The sequence below is a fragment of the Cyphomyrmex costatus genome, unplaced genomic scaffold (assembly GCF_001594065.2).
Source record: "Cyphomyrmex costatus isolate MS0001 unplaced genomic scaffold, Ccosl1.0 scaffold254, whole genome shotgun sequence".
Lineage (NCBI taxonomy): Eukaryota > Metazoa > Arthropoda > Insecta > Hymenoptera > Formicidae > Cyphomyrmex > Cyphomyrmex costatus.
In genome coordinates, this window is record NW_017276629.1 from 697,244 (window position 1) to 719,752 (window position 22,509).

General features: G+C 33.0%; 1 protein-coding gene across 1 annotated transcript; it reads right to left on the reverse strand.

Annotated features, from left to right (window-relative positions):
- Positions 1–1,706: 1,706 nt before the first annotated feature.
- On the reverse strand, positions 1,707–22,208 carry LOC108774408 (nuclear receptor subfamily 2 group E member 1). The gene is made up of 9 exons (XM_018540503.1): positions 22,169–22,208; positions 21,382–21,462; positions 20,829–20,990; positions 5,554–5,731; positions 4,199–4,403; positions 3,089–3,214; positions 2,758–3,000; positions 2,240–2,321; positions 1,707–1,960 (listed from the first exon to the last, which is right to left on the reverse strand). The coding sequence occupies exons 1-9, from the start codon at positions 22,206–22,208 to the stop codon at positions 1,707–1,709; spliced, it is 1,371 nt and encodes a 456-aa protein (XP_018396005.1).
- Positions 22,209–22,509: the final 301 nt, after the last annotated feature.

Genomic DNA, 22,509 nt, shown 5'->3' on the forward strand with positions numbered 1-22,509 from the left:
GCCTATCCCCGCGCCTCGCGACCCGCGCGCGTAGAGAGCGATTGAGAGGCGTACACGCTTGCCAGTAGTAGGCCGGACGAACGCGCTTATTTGGTTATATTTAAGGTCTAATATCTCGTTAAATATTGCGTCAACTGAAAAATGATACAAGACTTTTCGACTCAATTCGGTCTACTCTATCTGCTCATGATAGGTGATTCGCTCGATTAATGACACCCTGTATAAGTTATTCGGATAAACGATTTTATAATATTGCATTAAATTCATAAAATAAATAAATTTTTTTATAATAAATTATTTTTTATCAATATACATCAGCAACATGATTGAAAAAAATTTCTCTAAGGGAAGCGTCTAAGAAAAAAATTGAACATGCTTTTCTTGGAGTGCATTACACATATGGATGATTCTCCTGAAAGAAATCTTGTTAATACCCTGATTAATTTTGCCGACAATGTTTAATTTTAATTGTCAAAGATATGCCGTTATATAATATTCGAGTATTTCTCTAAATATAAATTGCTGTTTATTATTATTTAAGTAAAACAAATAAATGAAAAATAAATATACAAGTAAATATATAAATAAATAAACGTTTGAATGAACAAATGGATAGAACTAAACTGCTATTTAGTGAGTGTATAATAAATATGCTGTACAGAGGTGAATACAAACTCTCTCTCTCTTTTTGCATATTTATTTCGCCTGCATTCATTATACCGACGCTTGATCGAAGAATATATCTTCGGGGGCGCTAAAAATACGGGGCCCCTAATTAGTTTAGTAAAATTTTTGGTCCCAGTTCACCCCTGGCTGGAAAGCACACATTATTCTGTTTGTACCTAATAAAAGGTTGAAAATTGAAAGGGTAATAACAACTATTTTTAAAACCACCACTTATGGGCCAAAATGGAAGAATATAGATAACATATTTTTTTCGTATAGTTCTACATTTATGCTAATTTTTGAAAGAAATTGCAGAGTTACACTTTTAGTTTTACTAAAACGCATTTACTTGTTCGAAATGCGATAAGTAGTTGATAATCGTACATACAACGGACTTTTTTTCGTAAGTAGAATGTGGTGTGTCATTGTGCAGAAATACACGTGTTAAACATTTTTCACATTTTTTTTAAGATATTTGGGGCATCATACTTTTATTTGAATGTAAAATTACAATATAAAACTAATAGTTTGAAAAGTGAATACATTCGAAAATATTTATTATAAATAAAAATATTCAAAAGATTTAAATGCGAATGTATAAATTTTCAGAATAATGTACAATTTTATTTTAATTTTATTTTAAAAATAGGAAACAATTTTTTATGCTTTAGATATTAAATTCAATGGAAAGCCCAGATAGTATATAATTATTAGTTTTCTATAAAAATAACCGACAAAGTAACTATTATTTCTTTAATTGCAAGATGGCGTATAGATGGCATATATCTCATAATGGATTTGATAAAACAGTAAACTCCACTTTCGTCGAATGTCAACGCTATGCTACATAATCACAAGGACAAATCGTGGAAAGAGAATTCGTGGAGATCGACCATTACACAGATTTCGAAAACTTCTCTCTGATTTTATTCTGCTGTTTCTACACGTGAGAGAGTTGAAAGAGTTTCGAAACGCTGCGAGCTCGCTGTGGTCCTGACACATTTATGTGTAATGCGTATGTATGATATGCAAAATGCGCTTCAGTTAATATACTTTTCCATTTGATACATGTCGACTAGTAAGCGCGAGATTGGTATTTCCCCGATGGTTTCGTGAAAGAACAGACGTTCAACGGTCTTGGAAGAGACGCATCTCAGATATCCAACTAAAATCATTAATCTGCCGATTCTGCTAGGTTGTTGTGGATACCGTGATCTTGTATAATCCACTAAAATACGTTGTGCCTGATCCTGCAGTATCTCAATGGGCTGGACCGCGTGCAGGCCTACCGTCTCTATGATTTACAAAATAAACATATATATATAATGTATAATATACGATATCCGTTCATTATACCAATCAAATTAAACCATTTCTAATTATATTATTCCCGACGTTTCCGTAGTGTAGCATTTAAAGATTAATATTGATATAAAAATAATAATATCAGAGTAACAAAATTTGCTTCCGATAATGAAAAATGTGCAACGATTGCTATATTTATTGTTTAAAACAATCCACATTATTAGTGTAACAATTAACTTGAATGATATTAATTGTTAACGCTCTTTACCTGGCGTAAATAAAGCCACTGCCTTCATACAACCGCATTCACCAAAATCGGGAGACAGTTGCCTGAATCGGCATATTATAGCCTAGAACATAAGAAAATACTCCATTGAAACAAATTTCTTGCGAACCTGCAGACTAAAGAAAAATGCCAATTGAAATCGGGAAAACAATACAACGCAACAAATGCAAAATGTTATTCTTTTTAAATAAATAAAATAGTATTAGTGTGTGTTTACGCGTCTATATTTTATATCTAAGGAAGAGAGAAAAAAAAGACAAAAGACAGAGAGGTAAAAGCTAATAACATTAAATTAACGATATACTCTAATATAATTTTTGTTGTTGTCGTTACTGGGCACAGCGGACTTTAATGCAAATTGTACAAATAAAAAACTAGAAGCAACAAGTAAAATAGTAATAACATAATAATATTTTTTCTTTCTTCTGATAGGAAAACTTTATTCAATTTTGACATTTATTATGGTTACTTGCTGTAAGTAGAAGGGTAAATCGATAAACCTGGATAAGGACGAGCTCCTGATTCGTTGGGTTGTCGTCCGTAGGAAGTCTGCTACGCACTTGCTCATCCTCAAGGAGCGCGGTGATATCCCAGGAAACGGACCATTGCGCCAAATGCAGTAAAAACAGCTGCGTCCAGGATCGTTCTAGTAGCAACAATTGATCGTCCTTCGATATCGTTTGGAAGGGCGGCAAGCAACGCACCCATCTGACAGCCATGAATAGCAGTCGGGCCGTCGTCTCCTGCAGCATTAACGTTTATGTGACGCGACTTGTGGTGTGAACGATTGAAGAAAAAAAAAAGATACGCAATAAAAGTATTAGAAGATACCTGCAGCATTTCCCAAGTCGGACTAAAGCTCTGTACGGTGCCTGTTGGACTCCGACTCGTCTCCGTTTCTATTTGCTCCATCGGATACTCTGCTGTGGGTTGTAATCGCGCGTTCCAAACCAGTTCCTTACGGTAAAGAGAGACGATAATTTGTATAACGCGAGACTCATAAAAAAGAGAATACAAAGTGACATATACGCGCACGCGCGCGCGCGCGCGAGGATAGAAAAATCTTAGCCTGACATAATAATGACGCCATAAATATCGATCTGCTATAATTTTAAACGAGTTAATTTGATCCTTCACAGGTCTATTGTTAAAATTTCAGACAGATGCGTTCATTAATTTTTTTATTTTGGTTATGTAAAGCAATCAACTTTTTGTTCTATTATAGCAATTACTCACTCACATTTCTTCAATTGGAGGAACCAAAAATTCTTCCAAAAGTTGATTGCTTTACACGCGATCGAAATAAAAAATCTAATAAACGCATCTGTCTGAAATTTTAATTAACCTATGAAGGATCAAACTTGTCTAAAATTATAGCAGTTTGATATTTGTGGCGACATTTTTGTATCAGAACGAGAATTGTTCGAATTATCCTTGCAACAAATAGTAAAATGTAAGTATAGATACATGATAGGTGAATATTTCTCTCTGTAAAACAAATATTAAAGGAGAAGCATATTACGTATTTTTGCAGAAATAAAAATTCAATTTAAAATTCAATATTAATATAATGTTTTAAAAAATTAGTATTTATGAATATACATATACTATAAATATTTTATGCTGTCTTAGTTGTTATTTTAACTTTCCGTATTAAGTTATAATACGGAAAGTTAGAATAACAATTATATTATTCAAAATTAAAGTTATTTAATTTTGAATAATATAATTGCAAATATAGCCAACAATTGACATTCGCAAGATAAAAGGTATTATTACTTCCATTTTCGCCAAGAGGCTAATATTAATAATAATTCCTGCGTGTAATTTGTTCGCCATTTAGAGATCGCGAGGAAGAAACTGAATGGGGCAACCCGCCTTTATTAAATTTGCAGGAACAAAATAAGGGAAGCGGATACAAAATTAAGCTGAATTACTTACCTGACATTCCTCGGCGGACATTAGTATCTGCAGAAGGGGAGGCTGCGGCGCTAAGGAGACAGTTGTGGCCGCTTGATAGAGGGTCGTAGTTGTGCGAGGGTGCGGTAGAATCAACGGTACAGGGGACGGTGATTCCTCCGGCGGTTTCTGTACCAGCGCCATCGGTCGTGGATAAGGCGTGAATCTTTGGTCGCACCTTAACCTTCTACAGTAATAACCCTACTTCACGAAGAGTCTGTGTCGCTTCATGAAATTTTATCATCTTCTGTAACTACACGGGGTATGTTTCTACCATCTACGGATTAAATTCTTTGACCAATTCATATATCAGTTTTTTTTTCACCGACAAAAGTGTTACAGAAGATAATTATGATAATCTTTTCAGTACATTTATAATGTATATTTATAATTCTAAGGTGTTAATTTTACGTAATTTTATGTCAAACCAGCTTAACGTAAAGTTGTGCAGTAACCTTTCATCTAATTCTCCTAGCGACAGTACACAAGTATAATCGGCAAACTGTATTCTTTGGATTTCTATAAGTTCCTCAAATTAATAAAAATTCTTTGATTCAGTTAAACCTGCTGACAAAATCAAATTGAAAACTGGACACTTCGTTTATCTAAGAGAAATAATTTGGATTGTAAGAATCTGTATTAAAATACTATACTATATTAAAAGTACAATTCTATTTATTTATTATTCTTTTATATACAAAATATAAAGAACACAATCTTTATTTATTATATTCATTGGCTAACAAAAGCTATTAATTAACACCTGAACATTTTTAAAGAGAAAACATAAAATACAAACATAAAATTGATCGTAGAATCTGTCTTAATAGTGGACATTCTATATGTAGGTACATGTTAATAAATCGAAATAACTAATTCGCTTCTTTTTTCAATACCTAACACAAATGATAAATGTGGAAATTTAAGAATCACAATTATTCTATTATATTTTCCTTATATTAATTCAATTAATGTTTACGTTTTTATTGCTAATCATATACATTCATATATTGATATACTAATATCCATTTTTATCCTATCATCGGTATTCAATAGACCTGGACATTTTCTTCAACTACATTGTGAAAAATTATTTATAATTATAACAAACGTTTTTCACAACTTTACACACACATAATTTTAAGTTAAATAATCTTATTCCTCAGATTTTGACTTTCAACATGGACGAAATTATTCAATTTTCCGTTAACTTTAAGAAAAGATGTATAATATTAATTTAAAATACACTAGAGAGCCATGAATACCAGTTAAGAAAATTTTGAAGCGAATACCGATTAATGAGACAATTTAATGCGGTTAATACAAGCGTTACACACCTGTGTGGTGAGAGAACATACGGAGGAGCTAGTGCTGGTCTTAATCGATCACTGTGCACTGGAGTCGCAGAATGAGGAGACATTTGCGTGACAATCGGCGACTGTTGCTGATGCTGTTTCTCCGACGAAATAATCGCGTGGGGTTTTGGTTTCCTCGGTCCGCGCTCATGTTGCACTGCTAAACACCAGTTATGACGTAATTATATTACTTTTGACGTCTGACTGATTGTTTCGCGATTGTGTCATGAAGCTCTTAGATAGTCTAACGCTTCCCAAGAAAAACTATGGATACATACATTTATAATATATACGGTTATATATATATATATTTTTTCGTTTCATATACAAATGTTTCTGTTGTCAAAAAATCATAAAGCTATTCAAAGGAATATAACACAATTAAAATTTGTATATTTGTATACTTTTTAGATATACATTAAATAATTGTTTTACCTTTTTGTGTGTGAAGAAGATACATCAATGTATGTACATTGATGTATTGTCTCAACATAATTATAACTTTTTTTTCAAGTTCTTCGTGCGGAAAAGAAAGTAAAATCGTACAATTAATGTTTTTAAAAGCCGGTAACATGAATATATGCTCTCAACCCTTTCCCAAATATATTCTTATGCACCCTCGCTCTTCAACGATCGAAGGTCCGTATCTAGAAAACGCCTATCAATAATATCGGCGATGGACTTAACGGTGGGAGCGAAAAAGTGGGCACAGGTTGCGCGGAATTGAATTCGGGGTGTAACGCGCGTTGTAGGTCGTTCGAGATGTACGAGAGCTGTATATCCCGTGACCCGATGAGGAGAGGGGGGAGGGGCGAACAAGAGGTCGAGAGGGAAGAGGGGGCAAATCGCGGATGAAAGAGGGTGGTGTAGATCGGATGTGGCTGGCCGGGCGTCAGCTTCCACAGAGCTCGATCTTTCGAGCGTGGCTGCAAATCTAAAGGGGGAGTGAGAGAGAAAGAGAGAGAGAGAGAGAGAGGGAGGAAACGGAGGACGCTGTAGGGGAGGAAGACAGATAGAGCGAGATGGTGAAGCGAGAGCTGCAACTGGGTGGCAAGCACATCATCATTAATGAGGCTGAGCGGATAGCAGCCGCGGATTCCCACGTTCGCACTGGCGTCGCAATATCTCCCCTTTATCACGCATCGCCCCGTCGAGTGATATCTCGCCACTGCACTGACGCAACGAGAATTTCTTCTCTCACCGCGGGACATCAGTTTCAACCATCAGAATTCTATTTCCTCAAGAAGTGATATATACTTATGTTCTTAGTATGTCAACTACCATGACTCGCTCTTTAATCATGGCACACGATATTCTTAATTAAATTTATTTCTTGACACGTAACTTTTTTCAAATAGTCATAAATATGTATAAACTAAGTACTCCGATTTTAATGGACAATATCGCTACTGCATTGAACATAGAAAATTGTTGTTCGTAGAGTAAACAATGCTTTGCATTGGTTTTCCAGAAAGAGAATTCAGAATAATATATTAAAAAATTTATAGATTCTTTTAGAGGGATTCTAACACTATATTAGTTTCTTACCTTCTTCACTATATTACCTTCTTTGAAATATTTGTCTACTTCTTTATTTCTTTTACTCATACACGTATAATATCTTTTGTGATGAAATTTTATCTTTTTTCTTTAAAGATTAAATATTATTAAAAAGTAAAATAATCAAAATATTTATAATATATTCATCGTTTGCATCTCATGACATGACAGAAACATATTCGGTACTGTAACTGTCAATATATTATAAATAAACTAATAGAAGAAGTTCGTAAAATTGGATTAAACTTTTTCAACAATTTTGAACAAGTTTTGTTTCTAGGTGGAATAAATAGAAAATGAATATTGTAATAGACGATAAAAAAAATCATCAATTAAAAAAATATAAGAACTTTTTATTTTTTATCACTGCATGTGAAATAAAATATTATTTATCCTAAATGCTAATTTTGTTATCATTTTATTCGGCGCTTAAATTATTTTTATTAAGTTCTTTGTTCATTTTTATTTTAAGTTTTTTCAATTATACATTTTGTGCGTCTTATTATAATCTTGTATAATAGAATTTTGTTTTCTGTAAATAGTTTTTATATATACATGTTTTGCGATAACAATCCAATAACAATAATCCAATATCATTTAAAATGCTTTGTATATTTCTTTTAAAACCCTATACCATTATGAAGCGTTATAAGCAAATTGAAATTTGTAAAGAAGAGATGTTTTCACAAATTGAAACGGCGGATTTTATCTGCGCAGACAAGCGTATACATAACAAAAAGAAGCGATGCAAAATTCGCTTCAGGGTTGTTTGCTTTATCGACCAAATTGGCCGTGCACATCGTAACAGGTATAAATATTATTATTTTCCAGGAGTAATTGTTCTTTCAACGGTGAGTACCCTCACTGGAAAAACGCAGCCAGTGAAAAGACTTGTTTACTTTACAAACAATGATTTTCCGTGTTCAATACAGTAACGATATACCCGTAAAAAACAGTATCGTTTACATACATATTTATAAAGATTTTATTACACAAACTAATTATATATACATATATATGTATATTATGTAATTTTTGATGAAATTAGTAAATAAGAAAATGGTTCTTTCTTTGAAAAAAATAAAACAAAGACTTTATTTAAAATATATTGTTGAAAAATATAAAATTTTGACAGAACTTTTTAAGCATTTAAATAATTAATTTTTAATTCATATCTTGAACGAAATTTTTGTGAAAAATGTTAAGACGATAAGTTATATTAAAGTTTAAAAAGATAATGAACCCTATAGGTAAATTCAAATTTAGGAGAAATCGTGGTTTTAAGTCAAACGTATATTTTTCTTACATGTCCGTGTAAAACACGGAAATGTCGTTTGAGTAGTTTTAGTCTCAATTTTATCGGCTTTTGTCGAATCTGTCGCGAATCAAAGACGAAAAACGATCTGTTTTTTCGCAGCCACGTCCATTAAAAGCTCTCCTTTTTCGCACAAAAGCGCCTCACTTGCACGGCATCTCGCGATCACGAAGGAACATTTTGTCGCTTTGCACGCATCGCTGCTCAAATACAGAGCTTTATAGCTGAGCGGCTTAAGTTGGGCGAAGCGGAAACGAATGTGCGTTAAGGGAAAGCCCTTGGCATAGAGAAACGAACGGAACAAATTGATCTCTTAGCCCTACGCGAAGATCAATTGAAGAAAATCAAAGTTGCAAAAATTTTGTAAAAATAATATAAGAGTAATAGGGCTATTGTAAAGAGTCAGCGCTGTATTACTTTGTTCGCGATTTAACTAATAAGAACGTTTATAAAAAAAAAAAAGAAAGCAATAAAGTGTGAACGTTTCGATTCTGCTTTGAGCAATCTTCAGTATAAAAATAAACCATACAAAGATGTTTCGCTATTCTCTGTCCCATCTGACTTGCATCAATCCTCATTTTCAAAAAATGTTCGTTCACACAAACGGTTGATACTGAGTTGAAACTAAATCATATGAGGTGAGAGAGAGAGAGAGTAGAAAGCCAGGTAAAAAAAAAAAAATAAGAGATAGTGAAAAAATATCGTAATCCAATCAATAGAGAATAAAACTATAACATAAAAAGCAGGAAGAATGGAAAGTTACTTTTTAAAAGTAACAAGTTACAGTTACTCGTTACCGAGTAAAAAAAATAACGAGTTACTAATTATCGCTGTTTAAAAGTAACTCGTTACAGTTACCGTTACTCGAAAAAGTAATTTTTCGTTACTTTTTAAAAATCAGTTTGAAAATGTACTTTTGCAGTATTTTTTAAGTTTAAACGTTAATAAAACCAATATATATGTATAACACTGGCACTATATATAGTTTTATTTTTTAGTTTTTTTTTTAACACAAATTTTCGTAATTCAAATCTGTAAAATATGCAGCAAACTGAGATATATATGAAAAATTAGGCTGTTGCCTCTTGGAAGGACACACTAATAGATGAAACAAAAACATTTTCTTTAATTTTATCAAAAACATTATAAAACACTTTTTAGATTGAAAAAAATATAATGACAAAAGAAATAGTTCAAAAACCAATATTAATTTCAAGCAGACAAAAATAAAACTATAATATTTAATAATTAATTCAATAGTGAGCACAAGTTGGCTTAAAGGTATACTAATAGAGATAGTTACTTGAGTCAAAACTCAAAAGACATCAGCATGGATATATCCTGAACAGAGTTCCAATCAAGATCTTTTCAGGCCTTTAAAGAAGTAGATTGCTGTTGCAAACGGCAGTAAACATTTTCGCGCGTCAACGGCTTAGGCGAGCGATTTTCGAAAGTACGTGCGTATCCGGACGGCGAATGGACACGACGACGGGGATTAGAATCGCATGCGCTGGAATGGACCGCGCCCTGTTCGCTTTTCATCTCGTGATTCCGCTGTGTTTCTTTCTCTCTCCCTCTCTCTTTTACCATCTCGTTCATGCACACACACACACACACACACGTCATCTTATCGTGCACCTATAAACACAGGGCTGTCGTAATACTCTGGCCGGCACGTGTGGTCCACAATGCAAGTTCCCACAACGCAACGGAGTGGAGAGCGGCCGGCGTAGGCGTAGGCGCCTTCTCTGCACGCTTAAACACACGCACACGCGTATACACGTGGAGATACGAGCGCGTGATGAGGTATGGCATACGGGGGAGCTTCCGTTTTAACATTGTAGGACTACATCCGTGTAGATGCCTGCGTGCATGCGTGAGCGTAGAGCATACACGGTGCTCACATGGGCCATGGATCACGGGGCTCACACTCTCTATCCTGCTAAACGGTAAACCGATCTGTGAACATTTCAGCAGTCAGCGATCTCGAAGGCTAATCCTCGAGTGAATGGGGTTGATACACACGGACGTCACACCACCATCGCCGCATCACCTCCACCACCGTCGGCGATCGTCAACGTCCTCACTGTCGGAGGATTCGCGCGCGAATCGCACGCGTGTCGAACGCGTGTGATACACGTGTTAAGACTTCGGGGAGATTCTCGGGATATATTTTAAGAGGGTGAGCCAAAATGGACTTGCAACGACTATTTTAGTTAAAAATGCAAATTTTTTTTTTTTAATATTGATATCTTTTTATTTTTAATTTATCGCTAAATTTGATATCGACGTAAAGTATCATTGAAAATTATTATGTTTTATTTCTTTTATAAAGAAGATTCAACATAAGAATTAGTTTAGAATAACGTATCTCTAATAAATCTTAATTTTAAATATGTAATTTTTATCAATAATAAGATAATAAGTGAAATTAATCAATATATGAAACTGTTTTACAATGTGTCTAATAATATAATTGTACAATTATTTTTTAAACGATTTGTTATACTTAAGGAAAATTTCAATAATACAGATGAAGAAAATCATTCTGTACGCACGGACTATTGGCTGAATGGATAGGATCTGTTTCCATTTGCATCGCTTATATCATTCGGAAAATCGTATGCATGTCATCACACGTGTATCTGAATACGTTACAAACCGTATACAATCCGTATGTAACATTGCTCAGTGTTAACACCTTCCCTCGACCAATCCCGTAAATCAAAATTCCGTAAAATCAGATCAGTCTGTGTCGAATATAAAATACATATGCATAAAGATAGGGTTCGTATCTCGTTTGTACAGCGAAACGTTAAATTAACTATTTCGTCGATTTGTCGGAATCTTTGTATCTTTAATAGAATATAAAAATATGATGAGCAAAAATATGTAGAAAGTCAGAGAGAGAAATAGAGATAGAGAAAAATTAATGGATATCGGTTATCTATTGAGCGTTCTAGAATTACATCCGCTAAAAACAATACATTAACAAATAAAAATATATAGAATAAATAATAAAAATAGAAATAATAGAAAACTATTTAAAAAAATGATAACAGAAGACTCAAATATAACGTAATGCAAACATTAACTGAAATTGACAGAAATGTAAACTGCAAATACGAAAGAAAACTGTGTAATATTAAAAAAAGTTACGATAAATCATTTTCAGTATGCTTTGTAATGAAAATACAAAAATTGTATGGACTTACGTGTTTAAGAAAAGAGATATTATGTATAACAATATGACATTGGTATAACTTATAAGAAAACTTAGAAATGTCTCCCCTTTTGATTTTAATACGCTTCGAAAATGTCTTGTGTTTCCTAAAACAACAAAAATAAACTATTTTCCCACATGTTTCTTGTGCTATTGATTTGTACCTCAATCAAATCATAAGAAACATGTTTGTTTATATGTATAATAATTCTAATAACAATTATTTATCATGTTCGACAAAAAGGAAATAAGTTGTAATTAAATACGTATGAGAAGGCATTTTATCGTATCGTTAATTATGTTGTTAATGGTAGAAAAGGATTAAACGTGACAAAGCAGCTTGACATTTTACAGTCGGCCATTCGTAAGAATATCCGATGGAGAAAAGGTCAGAAACGTATTTCCGCTTCACGCGCGCGACTCGAAAAGTGTTCGTAGCTCGTGACCCGACTCGGGACGAGAGCGCCCGTGATAACTCGCGGATGTAATTCCCGCGTTTATGTCGAGCGGGAGACGGCCAGGAACATCGGGACCGGGTCGTTGCAGTTCCTCCAGGGCGCGTTGGTATGATGACAGGTGACGATCAAAGCCCGGCTTAGCGCAACGACCCGTTTCGTCCGCACACATCGCGCTCGTATCGCATGAGGGAGAATGCGTCCTGCGTTCTCCATCGTTTCTCTCTCTCTCTCCTCTTGTTTCCCTCTCTCCCCGTACAGTGAGCATCATAAATGCCATCATAAGTGCCTATTACTATGACAGAGCAAGTTTCAATGAAACGCATCGTAGATACTTCTAAAACTAAATTGCGAGTAAATTTTATCCAAGGAAATTTCAACACAGGATGATAATTTTCTATTATTATTATTATTTTAACCATTCAAAATACTGTATTATATCGTTTTGTTACGAAAGCATTACATTGGATAAAAATAAAAATATTATAACAAATTTTAAACATATTATAGAGTGAGAATATATATTTTTTTAATTAAAATGTCATTATTTTTTTTTATGAATAAGTAAATCACGTTTATATTATATATCCTCACATATTTGTTTCTTGGCCCTTATTTTGCTTTCTATTGTTTCGCAAGAATCAATCTTTGAGTTTATTTTATTCAAAAACTGTTATTTGAACTAACACAAAACATTAAGAATGTCTTTATTATTAATTTTTTTCTCGGCTTCTTTGTATTGTAATCACTTACAGTATACTTAAAATATCTTATTTTTTAAACATATGTTATAACATATGTTGTAACACTATTGCATAGTGCTCTACGTTTCGTATAGCTTTTGTTTCGTCGGAAGCATCCTTGACTCGCGAACATTTAAATGCATGCATCCTTTGGAGTTTCGAAGGATATCTGTCCAGTGGCGAGAAGGCATTTACGACACCCACTGTACCCTTCGTTCTGTTCCCGCTTTAGCGTTTACCGTTTATGTGGATGGATTGATGCTGCCCGTCGCGTGTACGGCACGCCTCGCTTCGTTGCGTTACCAGCCGTCTACTCCCACGCGACTCCCCCTGTGTGCTGTCACTACCCTCGACCTCGTCCAGGGCCGGTCAAAAATATTACAGGTCTCTCGAAACAATTTTTAGGGAATAACTTTTCGTAGGTTTGTCAAATAGTACAACGAAATGTACAACTTTAGCTTTACAACTGGTTTTCAATTCCGAAACAGAATTATAACGTGACGGGTCTTTTTATGTAAAAGTAAAAAGATTATTTCCTTATAAATGTGATTTGTTTTTACTTTACTGTATTCTTGTACAAAAATATTATAATGCATGAATTAAAAAACATGTGAAATTTAATAAATATTGTGTATGTTAAGATTCTTTTGTTCAGTAAAAAGCAAGAAGAGAGTCACGATTTTTACTACTTTATTACTGTATCTTTGATTTTGTACAAAAATGTAAATGTTCATAAAAATAGGAGCACGATAAATATTTTTTAAACAAAATTAAAATTTGTTTAAGTTTACAAAATTTATTTTAAAGCGATTGCAGCTTGGAATATTTCAAGGATCAAGACACATTATATCCGTCACATTTCCGCTTTGACTGATCCTGTCGCCGTATATATTTCTCTGTTTCCTCTTCAGCGTATTCCGTTTTATCCTGTTCTTTTTCTATTTTTCTCGAATCGTGCTCGAGTGCCATTCGCCAGTATAAAACGCTTTCGCGTGCAACTTGCGAGACCTTCGGATTTTTGTAGAATATGTTGCGGCATTATACCTTGAGCAATTGGACACTTGGATATAAAAGCGTAAAAAGAGCTTTTAGAGTAACAGCTCAAATAATAACAGCTTTTAACTCCGATTAGAAAGGACAACGCTTTGCAATGTTTTTTTGTTAAAAATCCTGGCTCACGCATTATCCACATGTTAGAGAGCCTAATATAATAATATTGACAAAAAATAGAAAAATAGTACCTTAAGAATTAATTTAAGGTAAACTCATTATTCGCTATTATAAACTCATTACTTACGGACTTCCAATGTTAAACTTGACATTGAAAATCACTAAAAATACTTTGATGTACCTTGTAATAGATAAATATCAATTATCAACAAAAAGGTCGAGCTTGTCATAATGGTAATTGTTTCACAACTTTGAAATTTATCTTCAAGAACAAATTCAATATTTTTTATAAGAGCTGGTGAAAAAAATTTGTCAGAGTTTATCAGAAAAATATTTTTTTAAAATGACAAATTCTGATAAATTCAGGTACTGTCGAAATTTGATGGAAAGCAACTCATTTTGTCTATGTAACTGAATTTATACGTGTCGACAATTTTCAGAGAAATTTAAAACGAATTAGGAAACACATTTTGACTACATTTCAAACAATTTCAGATACATTCGGACAAAATTTTCTAGGGATAGCGTTAATTATAACAGAATTTTAAGTGCAACCCACATTAAGAGTAGGAGTTCACATTATTTTTTCCTTTACTTATTCAGGCTAGAATTATATATTTCTTTTTCTAGAATTACTTTACAAACTAAATGTGATAGTTGACTCTCTATCTTTACAATAATTTGCTACATGATAAACGAGATTTGTTTGAAAGAAGGATTTTAATTGTCCTCAAGACATTTATTTATAACATTTAGATAATTGGATCTTTCTTAATCACTGAAATTATAAGACATTGAACTTCGTACTCCAAAAACGCTTGAATAATTCCAATCTATAATTGTCAAAAGGGCAAACGCTTCGATTTAATTCCAATTCAAAGTGCTTGATACTTTCAGAAAGGGTTCTTCCGAATTATGAACGGAGACAAAGAGATTTAAAGTTTGAAGTAGCGGACGATCGATTGGGCATGAAACGAAGCAAAGTTTGCGGATCCAAGTGTGTTGGTGGATCTGAATGTGTGTACACTAGAAATGATGTTGACCGTACGGTTCCGGGAAAAGTCGTGGAGCGTAGAGTTTCATTGGAGAGTCACCATCTTCTGGTCTTTCGCTTTTCGTTTAACTTTTTAACAAAGTATAAACTGTAGGAAAATTGTTATGGTTGCATATCTTCGCGAAATAATATACAACTTCGCAAGATGATTTAAACAAAATTTGATAAGAAATTTAAAAAATGTTTAAAAATGAACTAAAAAAAGCAAGAAATAAATAGCGAAAAGTGACTTAAAAATTCCTTAATTCTTGTTTTTATCTTTATGTTCTTTTATAACCTTAATATAATTTTTAGACATAAATATTACCAAATATGCATCTTTTTTAAATGGAAAGAATTTTGCAGTAAATTCTGTTACATTCAAACTTTTAACAATAATTTAAATATCTATTTATATACTTTTAATGTAATCTTGTAATGAAGAAAGTAGAGTATATGTTTAATCTGATATTAAAAGTAAAGGATTATTAAAATATGATTCTAATTTAATAAAATTTAGTGCGATATATTGCGAGTATATTCTAAACATTCTTAACATTGTGGTATATCAAGATAATAAATGTAATATTGTTTATATATAAAGTGATATAATACTAAAAAAATTGAAAATTAAAAAAATGTCACAGCTGACATTGTTTTTCATATCATTGATTATAAAAAAATTCTACTGTAACACAAAGTATACATTTCGATAAAACGTATCTCGTATTGTAAAAAAAAATTCATTTGGTAGGATTACATTTTTTTTACTACATTTAAATAAAGATTTATTTCGGTGAAATATATTTTTATTTAACTATAATATATTATATCCTACAAATATAAATTTTTAAGTCCTTTTTTCAGTATACTTCTCACTACAATATCTTACTTTCACAATTAAAAAAAAATTTTTATTTTTTTTTGGCGAACATTTTTAAGATATAGAAAACTTAAAAAACATTAAATTCTCTTTTCTGAACATAAAAGCTCCCTAAATGATTATCAAAAACATATATGTTCTGATTTGGTTTGTTCCGATAGTTTAAGATTATTTTAGAATAGACATTTTAGAGTAATGACTTTTTAAAACACAAAATCGCACATTTTAATAGCATGACAAAATTGTGAACATAGACTGCAGTTAAAGTACAAAGTATTAATATTAAGAACATTATTATACCGACGACAATCCGTTTCCTTCCGCGAGCCCTGAACGATCGCCAAGAATTACAAATCCGTCATCCGGTAAGCTGCTCGGTAATCTTCCGACATCATTTAACGCCATATTTCACGTAATACATATATATACATCTGTACGTGTGCGGGCGCGCGCGAAATCGCACGGGGTGAGGGCGGCATTTTGCCGGCGCGACACGGTGCGCCAACACAGACGGATAATATCACAGGCTGGAACGAATTTTCGTGGAAAGAGGAAAGCGCGTCGATTACGTCGAGCGGGTGTGAGTGCGTTGGAGGTTTCGGGGTTGTCAGCGAGCGGATGATTGCGCGCCTGCGGCGTCACAGGGGCTTCGCGATGCGTCGAGTACCACGTACATAATGTATAGCGCATACCCCGAGTGGTCACCTACATCTTATGGGCTCTTCACAACGTTTTTCGAGACTCGGTGATTTCAGAGTCCGTCGAATTCAACTGGCTGTTCTCCAGTCACAGACCAGCATTTATTACAGTCGATTCTTAAATTCAAAACTGTCTTAAATACTGCGCAGTCTTAGGGTGCGATTTCACTTATCCGTTAATTTTGTCGTTTTTCACATGCAGAAAGATTATCGGATCTTTCTACCCTATAGCCAATCAACAGGCTTGAAAATTTGTATCGTAACGACAAAAACACACGAATGTAATCTCACCCTTAAGGTACATTATGTTTACAACCAATTAAAGAGAGAGAGCCGTATTAGTGCTATCTTAAGACATTACGTAAGACGGTCTTAAATTTATAGAACGGACTATCGGAATACCGGTGATATACTCGCCATGAACTTCGCGTTTATAAAGCAAACATTAAACAAATTTTTCTGAGAATCACTTTAATCGATTATACATTGTATAAATGCTTTTATGATGTCATAAGGACTAAGTTTTAATATTATAATTTCTGTAATTTTTTATTGTTCTTAAAGGACTTGATTTTCCGGGCGAAATAAATTCAACTCTTATGTTTATCACTTCATCTGACTGTTTAATTCTAATTTAATATTTAAATTAAGTAATTACATGCGCTCGCTCTCTCTCTCTCTCTCTCTCTCTCTCTCTCTCTCTCTCTCTCTCTCTCTCTAGATAAACTGTTTAAGATCTAATGATATCATTTGATATTAAATGTATAATGAAATGTCCTGTACTAAATAGTTTTTCGAAAAATATTTATATTATTTCATGCATTACATTTCTTTTCTCAATTAAAAAAACTTTTATTTAATTTCTCATAATTTTGTTCATGACGATATTATTTGATATAAAATGTTTCCTATATGAAACGACGGTTTTCGAAAAGTATTCTATATAATATTCAATGATCGAACAATAAGTTCTTTCTATACTTTTCAAGATTTTATAATAAATTTTTATATAACAAGAATATATTTAAGTTATGTGAGAGAGTAAATCATTTTTTACGTACACAAAACTCTGAGGATTTAATCAGTGATACAATATCACGTGGCATCAGAAATTATTTGAAAGGGCCAGTAAAATAGTCTTAATTTGATCAGCCACGAGCAGACTTTCATTATTATCAATAACCTGAATTTTTTGGTAATAATCTGAGAATAAAAAATATAATTTCGTTAATAAAATATATGTCTCTCTATTGTATACTACTTATATTGATATTAAATATTAAATATGCGCTTACTTATTAAAAAAAAAACAACTTATATAGAAAATATGAATATAATTTGTTTTACTTTAACTTATTCCGTGTGCACCAGTTTAGAGAATGCAAGAATAAAAAACAGACCTTACAATACTCCGAGTTTTCGCAAATATGCGATAAAAATAAATTTCCTATATGAAATGGATTTCGAAAGTATATCAACATATTAAATATTCCAATAATTACTAGTGAATTATCATCCTTTTTAAATGATATATATTCAGAAAAAAGAAAACTCGTAATAAAAGTTATACATGAAACAAAGAGTGCCTCGACGCCATTCTGCTGTTCTGGCTATACGTCAGCAATTAATCACGGCATCTAATTAACTCCGCCAACAAAGTACGAGTAATTTCGAGATAGAGGCAGGGAATGACGTGGCAGAGCGTTAGCGTGTACGAGTGTGTTCGCGGATGAAGGTGTCGGTAAAAGGAAGCGGCGCGGCGGGGTGAGGAAGATCTGTGTGTTTCAACCCCCGTGTGGAGTCTCCTTAACGTTAGGAAGCTCTGCCACTAATTGAATCTCCTCTCTTACTCGCGTCTGGAGCCTCGACAACCGCTGGGAACCGGAGCACCCGTCCTGCATTAAACACCCCCGACACCCTGAGCACCCTCATCCCTGCCAAGCGGTCTCGTATCGCCCCCTCCCTCCCTCCTACTTTCCCTCACTCCCTACCCTGCCGCGAATCCCATCCTATCTACCTTTTCTCTTTCCATCTCGCCGCTACCTCTCTCCACCTCCGCACAGAATCCAGCCCCTGCTAAGCGTCCCAGAAAACGAGCCTCCACCGCTGTTATATCGCCGTCGATGGCGAGGAACATCGACCCGTGTACACCTAGCCCATCCGTGTAACTCTTGTGCGGAAGATCAAGCTCGTTCATTTCTAAATATCGCTCTTCAACCGAAAAATAACTCATGGGTACATTACGGATAATGGATACATTAGCAATAAGCCGTCTGCGTTTTCTGTTTGGCCATAAATGATTTATACACCTTCAAGTAACCACCAAGAAAATGAAATTAGTTTCTGCCGAAATTGATTATTGTTGCTTGATGCTCTAAATGTCCTATTATTAAAATATTATTCTTAGGATAGAAAATGATAGCGCACGAATCTTATCACTCTATGACTTCTTTCTTTTCCTAACTTCTTTTGATTTAATTATAAATAATTTTGAAATAATCGGAAAGAGGAAAAAATATAAGTTCAAAGAAAAAACTAAAGATTTCCTTATCATATTTGTTATCGTATTTGTTATATGTATATGGTATTTACATTATCCGGATTTATATGTTCATATTTGTATTTAAAGGCTTTAATTTAATCTTCTTTTAATGCTAAGATATACTCGTTGTTTTAACGAATTATGCAAAATTGTATTTAAGCTATCCATGGTTTTTTACATTTTTACAATTTCTAATCCAGAAATGGAAACGTAAATTTAATCTGCTTTATAAAATAAATAAAATTTATAAAAAAATTAATCTATCTCTGCATCAAAAAGAGATAAATAAAATAAGCAGTAAAAGAAATGTTTTAACGTCCTATTTATTGTATACTTGTTTTGTATTCCATTTTAAAGGATTCCATTTTGTGCTTGAATGAATATCTTCAAGTCATTAAATGTCAAAAGTGCTTGCCCTAAGAAATGTGACGTAGATCAAATGAGACGTCACCAAAAAACTGAAACGTCGCATGACAATGCATATTCATTTATAACACCTTCACGGTTAGCAAGCCCACATTCGAGTTTCCCATAGTATCGCGCAATACAGACAAAATAATATTCAATCCAAGATGATGTATTAGCACCTGAAATTTTCATTAATAGTGATATCTTGTTCATCGATATCGATTTCATCATGTTAGCTTTTACACTGATAACGCGTGAACTTGTTCGACCACGGTCAACGCTTTGTTAGCAGAGGTTTATTTAGGAGGGTTTGGTTGACCGATAGTTACAGTCGATTTCTTCGTGGTTTATTTGCGGTCTTTCACGAAAACACAAGAGAATTGATGGAATAATTCTTGTAGTTATTAATTGATAAACTTGATAAATATATTTTTATGACTTTATTATTGATGGACTTGTTTAACAAATATTTTTACGTCAATAGATTTTTATGATGCATTAAAATATAAAAACATAAAGTACTGGATAAAAATGTGAATATAAGTTTTAGGTAAAATATAAGTTTTAGACAAAAAACATAACAATTTTGTATGTATTAAATTCACTCGGAGTAAATTTAATAATCTGCAAAATAAATAGAATTTATAAAAAATGAATCTGTCTGGATAAAAAAAAAGGGATAAATAAAATAAATTGTTTAAAAAAGTTTTAAAACATTCTATTCTGTACCTATTTTGATACTTTATTTTAAAAGATATTTGGTTCCATGGCAATCAATATTTTAACAATTCAATATTCTATAACTGATAATATTAATAGAAAAAAAATTGAAAATACAGATATACAAAACTAAAGAATTGAATCAAACAAAATAACTAATTATTTCTACTAAAATTTAATTCTCCGTCTGCAATTATATTTTTATTCCTTACACATTTACTATCTGGATCTTTTAAAACCTTTACTTAATAAAAAATAGAAAAAAAATGGAAAATGATGAAAAATGATGAAAAAGTAGTAAAAAGAATATATAATTTAGCAATAAGGGAACCCCCTTCCCAAACTTCGCTCTCCTTTATATTTCAGAGTTTAAGAATGAAATTACTTGTGCCAAAAAGAAATTCAAATTACACACAGAGGATTAATTGGGCAAATGCATAACCTCGTGAAATTACATACAAACTTGTCGCATATTGAAAACATTAATATTACTCGTGACACACTTACCGTCTTTGTTCATGTTAGCTTCGAAGCACTTAGCGAGGCGACAAGCACGGCATTGATTCCTGTGAGTCTTGTCGATTGGACAACGTCCTTTCTTAGCACCCTGGGCTTTACAGATGTACTCCCGATTGCTGTGTATACTTCGTTTGAAAAAACCCGAGCAACCTGATAATAACCGTGAAAAATTTACATATAACAATATGACATAATACATGATCAAATTTATTATTGTTAAACTATTTTTAAATATCCAACAATGCCAACGAGGAAGATTCATTTAAGTGAGAATAAAAGAATTTATTCGTAATTAATGTCTTTATATTTAATCTTTTTGGAAATTTTGGTTAAAATTTTTAAGAAGAAATTAAATTGAAGAAATAGTGTTCCTTTTGATATCTATAATATTCACAAGTTTAAAATGTATCTTTTTTATTATGTATATATATAATTTATCAAATAATTTTTCCTGATATATATACATATAATAAGCAAGTTCCCTAAAGAATATTACGTTAAGATTTGTTTTTATCTTACAAATATCATTAATTAATATTACCGTCGCAGCTGTAGATGCCGTAGTGTTTTCCAGAACTACGGTCGCCACATACATCACACAGTATGTCAAGTAATCTGTCTCCTATAACAAAAAAATACGTCGTATTTTATGCGATAGTTTCTTTCATACATCCTTGTTATTATATAATAATTACACTGAGAAAAATGTTTGGTTGAAAAGTAACAAACGGAAAATTCTGATTATATCAACCAGAATTCCGGTTATCTCAACTAGAATTTTTGTAGAAAATTTTCAACCAAACCACTTACAGCTAAAAAAACAAACGGTCTTTTCCAAACACTATATATTTATACATAATTTATATAGAAATACATTTTATCGGAATCAGAATTTTCGAAAAGATTGTGTCACGTAAATATATTAGAGAAATTCAGAGCTAACATTATCAATAGTTAATAGCTACAGCTATTAAATAAATAATACGCCGGCATAGTAATCATTATTGCGATAAATGGATTAAATTATATAAAATTTATTACGTACAATGAAATAATTATTAAATAAAAAGAGATCGACGATTAAAGGACTCTCGCGAAATCCCGTTTAAGAAAAGCGGGTGGGCCGCAAGAAGATCACCGGTGCTAATCTGTTTCCCCCTTTTCGTAGGAACCCTAATCGTCCTAATGATCCGCGGCAAGAAAAACACGGCCATGCCTAAGCCAACCAAAGCCTTTCTTCCCCGTTCTGGGGAATCAACCGCCTTCGCGTCTCACACCCAACCAACCTAACCCGATCAACCCGGGTTACTTCAACCCCAACGGATTACTGCCTTCGTCGTGTATACCAACGTCTTCTTCTTCTTCCATATCTCCTACGTCGTGCCATATTGTTTATTGTTTATGGTGTGCCTAAATTAATCTTCAAAGAGAATTTGAACGCGTCGATTAGCTTTAACGCTATCTTATAGTTGATTCTTTATTCTCTTAACTCTCGGCAAGTCGCGGTTCTTAATTTAACCCCGAAGATCGCGGTATACAAATCGGTACTATAGAGTTATTTTTTTGCAAAAAAGCAACATGAATACATAAAAAATGTTTATTGAAATAACTGCACTGGAAAAAGAGTCTGATTAATTAGAATTCTAGTTGAAAACGAACGAATCAGAAT